Raw genomic sequence first — 9,229 nt, 5'->3', positions numbered from 1 at the left:
TCTGTGCTGTTCTCACACATTGGGTATTCCAGTGGGTCCACACAGCCTGTAACAGTTGAGGCCATTACTGCCTGAACGGCTCCATCTCCTGAGCTTCCCATTAATTGGTAGCAATAGCAAGTACTCTGATAATAGACGGATTCTGATCAATGCTCATCATTCAACAAATTCCTCACTCTGCCAAGTAATGACACCAATCCTGCAGTGCCTCATAAAAAAGTACTTTCTGCATTTGTAATGATCTGGGTTTGAAAGGGTGATGTTTTCTTAGGCCTGAAATTGCCCAGATTGAGGAAATCTATAAAGTGAATAAATAATGCTTGGAGCAATGTCCTGCAAGTGTCCTGAGAAAGAAAGAAAAATCACTTATATTCCCACGGCAACTTTCACAACCACCAGACGCCCCTAAGGACTCGGCAGCCAATGAAGCGCTCTTGAAGTGTTGTCATTGTTGTGGTGTAGGAAATTTTGCAGCCAACTTATGCACAGCAAGATCCCACAAACAGCAAGGACGCAATGACCAGTTAATCCAGTTCTGGTGATGTGGATTCAGGGATGATTCTTTTTTCATTCATTCGTGGGACATGGGCGTCGCTGACTGGCCAGCATTTATTGTCCATCCCTAGTTGCCCTTGAGCAGGTGAGGGTGAACTGCCTTCTTGAATCGCTGCAGTCCATGTGGGTTGTCCCACAATGCCGTTAGGGAGGGAATTCCAGGATTTTGACCCAGAAATAGATTTCCAAGTCAGGATGGTAAGTGGCTTGGAGGGGAACTTGCAGATGGTGGTGTTCCCCATGTGTCTGCTGCCCTTGCCCTTCTAGATGGAAGTGGTTGTGGGTTTGGAAGGTGCTGTCCTTCCAAAAGATGAATTGCTGCAGTGCATCTTGTAGATAGAACACACTGCTGCTACTGAGCATCAGTGATGGAGGGAGTGGATGTTTGTAGATGAGGTGCTGTTTTATCCTCGATGGTGTCAAGCTTCTTGAGTATTGTTGAAGCTGTGGCCGTCCAGTTAAGGGAGGAATATCACACTCCCGACTTGTGTCTTGTAGATGGTGGATAGCCTCTGGGGAGTCAGGCAGTGAGTTACTCGCTGCAGTATTCCTAGCCTCCGACCTGTTCTTGTAGCCACTGTGTTTATGTGGTGAGTCCAGTTGAGTTTCTGGTCAATGGTAACCCCAAAGATGTTGGCAGTGGGGGATTCAGTGATGGTTACACCATTGAATGTCAAGGGGCGGTGGTTAGATTGTCTCTTATTGGTGATGGTCATTGCCTGGCATTTGTGTGGCATGAATGTTACTTGCCACTTGTCAGCCCAAGCCTGGATATTATCCAGGTCTTGTTGCATTTGAAGATGGACTGCTTCAGTATCTGAGGAGTCGCGAATGGTGCTGAACATTGTGCAATCATTGACGAACATCCCCATTTCTGACCTTATGATGGAGGGAAGGTCATTGATGAAGATGGTTGGACCTAGGACACGATCCTCAGGACTCCTTGGTCTTCATAATTGTCTGAGGGAATGTTTGTATGCAGCCCAGAGGGAAGGTGAGTCCCTGGTTTAATGTTTCATCCATGAATAGCTCACACTCCTGTTCCGGGATTCATCGGCCGGAATCTCACCACTGTTCAGATCAATGGGATTTTCCTATTCTGCCGCTGGCCGTCCCAATTCTTCGACCTCACTGCAGCGGGATCGTGGCATGGACGGCCAGGATTATTAACGAGTGGGCTGGAAAGTTTGGGGAGATTTGGAAGGGGAAGAGGTTAGGTGGCAGAGTGAGGAGTAATGGTTGGGAGTTGGGACATAGGGAGCAGATCCACTTCATTCCAAAATCACACTGCTAGTGCGTGAGACCTGGGGATGATGATATTGAATGGGTATCAGGGACGGCATGGCGGCACAACGGTTAGAACTGCTGCCTCACAGCTCCAGGGACCCAGGTTCGATTCCTGCCTTGGGTCACTGTCTGTGCAGAAGCCTACACCTTCTCTCCGTGTCTGTGTGGGTTTCTTCCCATAGTCTGAAAGCCGCACTGGTTGGCCATGCTAAATTTTCCCTCAGTGTACCCAAACAGTGCCGGAGTATGGCGAATAGGGGATTTTCACAGTAACTCCATCGCAGTGTTAATGGGAGCCTATTTGTGACTAATAAATTAGCATTAAGTTTTAACCAGTTTCCTTTCCAAAGCCTTTAACTCCTGCCTGGACAATCTCTTCCATCCCGCTATTCTCTGCATTCCTCCAGAATTCCCACCATATCAGCCAGACTGAACCCTTCACCCTGAACCACTTAATCCATTATCTACTTCAGAGAGCGCACAACCTCAGGCTAAAGGGACAATCCTATTAAAGAGAGATGAGGAGGAATTTCTTCAGCCAGAGAGTGGTGAATCTGTGGAACTCTTTGCCGCAGAAGGCTGTGGAGGCCAGGTCATTGAGTGTCTTTAGGACAGGGATAGGTAGGTTCTTGATTGATAAGCGGATCAGGGGTTATTGGGAAAAGGCAGGAGAATGTGGATGAGAAAAATATCAGCCATGATTGAATGGCAGAGCAGACTCGATGGGCCGAGTGGCCTAATTCTGCTCCTATGTCTTATGGTCTTCAAAAATTCCCTCAAATCCCAAATTTCTGGCCCTCTATTCGTCTCTCAATACTAAAGCCCTGTGTCCAATTCCCCACCATTGAAAGGCTGTTAACTGTATACCCGCATCACTTTTAATTGACATGAGGGGGACTTACAACTCCACTGAGGATGAGGGCAGAAAAAGTGAGTATAAGAACTCATGTTATTGGCTGGTCTGCTGAGCTCTGAGGATGGCCGGCTGGGCTCCCTGTCTCGAATTGGCTGGTGGACAGTTGGAGAAACATTAAGACATATTATTGGAATTTTCCAGACAGCCCTCAGATTGCCCGAGGCATTGGGCAGACCAGGGTGGGGAGTCACTGGAGGCCCGTCCTCCTGGCAAGGTGGCACAGTTCCCTCCCTGTCACTGGGGGCCTGCTCCTGAGGATGGCTCCATCTCGACCCCCGCCGGCCTCACACACCCACAAAGACAGCCTGCTACCTCTGCAATGCTAGGGGACTTCCCACTGAGTCTCTAGTTTCAAGAGCTTGCCCACTGTCATCCCCGAGAGGCCACTGTTTACCCATTAATCATCACTCTGGGGAAAATCACAGCCCGCAATGTGTAGGCTTTTGACTCCCATCTGACCCTGATGGCAGGGTTCCAAAGCAGGGTGTAGGGGGATGTGGATGAGGAGAGAGATCTTGATTTGATTTGATTTGTTTTATTATTGTCATGTGTATTGGGGTACAGTGAAAGGTATTGTTTCTTGCGTGCTATACAGATAAAGCATACTGTACATAGAGTTGGAAAGGAGAGAGTGCAGAATGTAGTGTTACAGTCATAGTGGTGTAGAGAAAGATCAACTTAGTGTGAGATAGGTCCATTGAAAAGTCTGATGGCAGCAGGGAAGAAGCTGTTCTTGAGTTGGTTGGTACATGACCTCAGACTTCTGTATCTTTTTCCCAATAGAAGAAGGTGGAAGAGAGAACGTCGGGGGTTCATGAGTCCTTAATTATGCTGGCTGCTTTCCCGAGGCAGTGGGAAGTGCAGACAGAGTCAATAGCTGGGAGGATGGTCTGAGTCATGGACTGGGCTTCATTCACAATCTTTTATAGTTTCTTATGGTTTTGGGCAGGGCAGGATCCATACCAAGCTGTGATACAACCAGAAAGTATGCCTTGGTGTCAGTTATAACATAGTTGACCTCTTAAAGCTGGTTGCTGGTTAAGCTAATAAACTGCTAGTAAACGGCTAGTAAACTCCTTTCTACATTGCATCCATGAGTTGTACACCACTCACTTCCTCATTTACATCCACCAATAGCTTCTTAGGTGACAGCAGTAGATTCCTTCCTTCTCCCACCGTTGGGGATAACAATTATCCTTCTCCCCCTGACTGTCCCCAGCAGTGATTCCTGGTGCTGACCTTGCTCCACGTGGGATATCCCACCCTCTATACCATGTGTGGACTGTGTTGTGACCCAGGTCAGAAACTCCAAGGTCACAGAATCATAGATCCCTACAGTGCAGAAGGAGGCCATTCGACCCATCGAGTCTGCACCGACAACAATCCCACCTAGACCCTATCGCCACATAATTACCCTGGTAATCCCTCTAACCTACGCTTCCCAGGACACTAAGGGGCAATTTAGCATGGTCAATGCACCTAACCTGCACATCTGTGGGCTGTGGGAGGAAACTGGAGCACCCAGAAACCCATGCAGACATGGGGAGAATGTGCAAACTCCACAAAGACAGTGACCCAAGGTGAGAATTGAGCCTGGGTCCCTGGCGCTGTCAGACAGCAGTGCTAACCATTGTGCCACCGTGTCACCCACTTTAAGTTAAAATATAATAAGGAAAATTAACATGATTTTTATCAATTACAAGAATCAAACATGATATAGAATAAGCCAAGCAGCCAGCTAACTATGATCCGAGTCAAACTGCACCCACAAACATGCACCTCTTTCCAGTTTTGGCACAAAAAGCAAGTCTGCTCGTGTGATGCTGGATTTTGCAGCTTTTTAACACCTGCTATGAATTGGTCCTTTGAATTTTGGTCACCGGCCCAAATCTCTGAGGCTTCCCAGTCCTGGAACTTTCAGCACACCCCTGAAGAGAGAGAGACAAACAGACAGAAGCACACTGCCTCCTTCCAGTAGTTTCTAACAGAAATTCACAGATAGCAGAATTTTCAACTCCAGGGAGGGGGGAAACAAGAGCCCACTGCTTCATGTCCTGCGTCCAGACCACATCTGAGAAAAATGAAATGAAAACATTGGATTTTTCTGTCGGGGGGAAAAAAAACTATCCCAAGCAGCAGCTGACCTGTCAATCATGCTCTACCCAACAATTCCAAAAGGGTCATAAAACTCCAGGATACTGCATTAGGCCAAATTAAAAACAAACGTGATGTCCATTATGTTGCTTCAGTAACAATTAGAGAACACTGGCTATGGTGCAACACCTGACCCTGTTTGAAAGAAACTACAGAGAAACAAGATTAAAATACATTACTTAAAGGCACAGTAGTGCCACAACTGTCCCTTTCAAAAAAGACTGAGCTGCTTCATGGACCACACCCAGCTTGGAGTCTGGAAACTGTGAATTGCTATAATTGACTTAGGATTGCTCATTCCAACCTGTAAAATTGATTTATACTTTCCTCCACAAAATGCTGTTCTCCCAGGGGTGTATTGATACAATAACACACACAATCAGTCATGGTTTGTCACTGAGACACATAAGGAGATACTAGGTGTCCAAAAGCTGGGTCAAAGAGGAATGTGTTAAATGTGGAGATAGAGTATTAAGGGAGGTTTAGGGAGGCGATTCCAAAACTTTGATCCAGTCAACTAAAAGCATGGCCACCAATGGCAGAGTGATTAAAATTTTGGATTCATGAGAGGTCAGAATTGGAGGAGCTCAGATATCTAGCAGAGTTGTGGGATTGGAGGAGATTACAGCAGTATAAGGGATAAGGCCTTGGGGGGATTAGAAAACAACAACTCACAGACAACAGAATTTTTGACTGCAGAGAGAAGGGAAAACCACAGCCACTGCTTTCTGTCTCACATCCAAGCAGGACGAGACTTTTAAGCTCGAGATGTGGTTGGGAGCCAATGCAGGCCAGTTGATAGTGTTGTTATAAAGCTCAACCCTGGGTCAAGTATGACACCAAGATGGCGGCACGGTGGCACAGTGGTTAGCACTGCTGCCTCACAGCGTCAGGACCCTGGTTCAGTTCCAGCCTTGGTCATTTTCTGCATGGAGTATGCACATTCTCCCCGTGTCTGTGTGGGTGTCCCCAGGTGCTCCTGTTTCCTCCCTCAGTCCAAAGATGTGCGTGTTAGGTTGATTGGCCATACTAAATTGACCCTAGTGTCAGGGAAATAGTAGGTTAAATGAGGGGTGTGGGGAATAGAACCTGGGTGTGATTGTGGTCAGTACAGACTCAATGGGCCGAATAGCCTCCTTCTGTACTGTGAGGGTTCTATGATTCAATGCCGGACTAACTGGTTGAGCCTCAGGTGGATGGAGTCGATGGCTTTAGGAATGGTGTTATCACAGGGAAAGGTTTCCCAATATTTAACTGGAGGGAATTCCTGCTCATCCAGTGTTGGCTGGTGGATAAATGCTGGAATTCTATCACCCCACCCACCACGGAATCGGAGCAGGCGAGGGGTGGACAATGGAAATGTCTGTTGTCTTTGGACAGGAGTTTTCGCTTGAGCGAGGCTGTAAAACCCCCTCTCAAGCAGACTGATCATTTACGGCTTGCCAGAGCTGGTGGTGGGGTAGATCTGGGCGTGGTCAGCGTACATATCAAAACTAACATTGTGCCCTGTGAGGATGCTGCTGAGGGGCAGTGTGTAGGAGAGAAATAGTAAGAATTCTCACAACACCAGCTTAAAATCCAACAGGTTTATTTGGAATCACGAGCTTTCGGAGCACTGCTCCCACTCACCTGACGAAGGAGCAGCGCTCTGAAAGCTTGTGATTCCAAATAAACCTGTTGGACTTTAACCTTGTGTTGTGAGACTTGTTACCATGCTCACCCCAGTCCGACGCCGGCATCTCCACATTATAGAAGAGAACCAGAAATCCTTGAGAGACACCAGTGTGGGAATGGGAAGGGAAAGCCATTTCAAGTGAATAAAGGAATCCAGAAAAAGCATCAGAAAGTTGCTGAAAGTGTGAAAATCCATCAAGGAACTTTGTCTTTCTGTTTAACTTTTGAATTTATCTGAAGGTACTGTGGTGTTAATTACAATCGAGATCGTTTGGTTAGGATACAGATGATATGTTTATTTTGTTGATAGAATCTTCCTTGATCATCAGTTGATTCCCTTGTGTTTAAATCGATGCTAAATGCATTATTTTTAATGATTTCATCCCCATTAGGATTAATTAACATGTTGAGCTGCATAAATTCAACATCATTTGCGATCAATTGCAAGTGTTTATTTCATGCATTTATTCATGATCTGTCCTCCTCTTAGCTTTCCTCTCTCGATCTTCTTGTGCTCCAACTGTCCCGTTCTTCTCGCTCTAATGTTCAGATTAATATTGTCCCTCCGTCTTCCCTCCCAGAAACTTCAGAATTTTTTAATGAAAACTGAAAGTTTTAGAAAACTGTAACTTGTCTGGCAGCATCAGTAGTGAAGGGAAGAGCTTGAGTCCAATATGGCTCCAATAATAGGTGTAAACAGCAGAATGTTGTGACCTGGGTTCATAGAATCCCTACAGTGCAGCAGAAGGCCATTCAGCCCATCAAGCCTGCACTGACAACAATCCCACTCAGGCCCTGTCCCCATAACCCCACGTATTTAGTGCTAGTCCTAACACTAAGAGGCAATTTATCATGGCCAATCAACCTAACCCACACATCTTTGGAGTGTGGGAGGAAACCGGAGCAAACCCACACAGACACAGGGAGAACATGCAAACTCCAGACAGACATTGACCCAATACTGGAATTGAACCCGGGTCCCTAGCTCTGTGAGGCAGCAGTGCTAATCACTGTGCCACCATGCCACCCCAGCTAAGTGGGAGAATTGATGTGTAAGGTTCTGGGTGAAAGAAGATGTGAAGGACCGGAAGAGAAATGTGAGACCATAGGGCAGATTAGATAAGAATTGAAATAACTTCTCCCTCCTATTCTCGAGTGCAAAGAAATCATTAATCTCCTGCTCCAAAGTGAAGTGGTTACCAGTGATCTAACTGACAATATTTGTTAAGCAAAGGAATGTAATTCTAATGGGTCGATTTTCAGCTATCATTGTGAGTTACATTAACTCCACGCTCACGTTTTCACGCTCACTTCTCCACCTGACAATGATCTGTTTCTCACTCATTCATTTACCTTCTGTTTTCCTCATTCCCAGATGTGGAGTCAAACCCTTGCCAGACGAACCCTTGCCTGCATGAAGGAACTTGCTTGTCCAACAGAACAATCTACACCTGCAACTGTGTTCCTGGATTCACTGGGGAAAACTGCGAGATAGGTAAGGCTTGATTTGATCTATTATTGTCACAGGTATTAGTGCACAGTGAAAAGTGTCGTTTCTTGCGCGCTACCATACATAGGGAAAGAAAGGAGAGAGTGCAATGTATAGTGTTACAGTCATAGCTAGGGTGTAGAGAAAGATCAACTTAATACAAGGTAGGTCCATTCAAAAGTTTGATGGTAGCAGGGAAGAAGCTGTTCTTGAGTCGGTCTGTACGTGACTTCAGACTTTTGTATCTTTTTCCCGACGGAAGAAGGTGGAAGAGGGAACGTTTGGGGTGCGTGGAATCCTTAATTGTGCTGGCTGTTTTTCTGTGCAGACAGTTAGAAGCCAGGTTTTTATTGGAATTGGAGGCTTTGAGAATGGCATTCTCCGTTGGCCTCAAGCGGGATTGTATGAACCAAGGGTGGACATGCTGGTAAAATGCTGCGCAATTGATGGGAGGAACGAAACATGGAAAAGGCAAGAGAGCAAGATTGTGTTACATCTCTATTTATTGACATATTCCCTCTCAATTTTGGTGATTAATTTCCTTCCTGGGGGCTTATTTTTTCTGTGGAAGTGTCTCAAGACCTTGGCCGATTCTGTCACTCATTCCCACCTGGATGTGAAGCAGGTGCTTAGGATTAACCTGATCCTGAATTTCTCCCTCCTCTTATTTTAGGGCATTGAATGAGGATCAGAGTAAAACTTCACAAATACCAGGCACCTTGCAATATCTTACCCAAATGTTCCAAATTCCATTAAATATGTGTCTTGAGGTTACTCGCCCTTCCTTCTTCAAAGGAGGAATAAGTTTCTCTGTTGTAAAGCTTCATAAGAATCTATTCTTGTGGTTCTGAAAGCTTTAATTGTCCCAGCAACCAAAGGTTTGTTGGGAGCAAGTTCCAAATTTTGACAACCCTTGTCTGTGGAGGAAGTAGGAATGGAAGCAGAGCTGTTTAGTCTCTCCAATTCAATCAGTCAAAAATCTGGAATTAAGAATCTACTGATGACCATGAAACCATTGTTGATTGCTGGAAAAACCCATCTGGTTCATGAATATCCTTTACGGAAGGAAATCTGTCATTCTTACCTGGTCTGGCCTACGAGACACAGCAATGTGGTTGATTCTCAACTGCCCTCGGGGTGGGCAATAAATGCTG

At 45.9% G+C, this 9,229-nt stretch overlaps 1 protein-coding gene across 1 annotated transcript in view; it reads left to right on the top strand.

Annotated features, from left to right (window-relative positions):
- The window catches only part of ncanb (neurocan b), a 234,606-nt gene that overhangs the window by 187,941 nt on the left and 37,436 nt on the right, over positions 1–9,229 (top strand). The window contains exon 9 of the mRNA XM_080212934.1: positions 7,962–8,081. Coding sequence (XP_080069060.1) covers positions 7,962–8,081 — 120 coding nt within the window. The remainder of the gene's footprint in view (positions 1–7,961; positions 8,082–9,229) is intronic.

Source organism: Carcharhinus amblyrhynchos, chromosome 26, assembly GCF_965287045.1.
Source record: "Carcharhinus amblyrhynchos chromosome 26, sCarAmb.v2.hapA, whole genome shotgun sequence".
Taxonomy (NCBI): domain Eukaryota; kingdom Metazoa; phylum Chordata; class Chondrichthyes; order Carcharhiniformes; family Carcharhinidae; genus Carcharhinus; species Carcharhinus amblyrhynchos.
The sequence above is the reverse complement of the archived record's forward strand: the minus strand, read 5'-3'. Positions and strand labels throughout refer to the sequence as shown.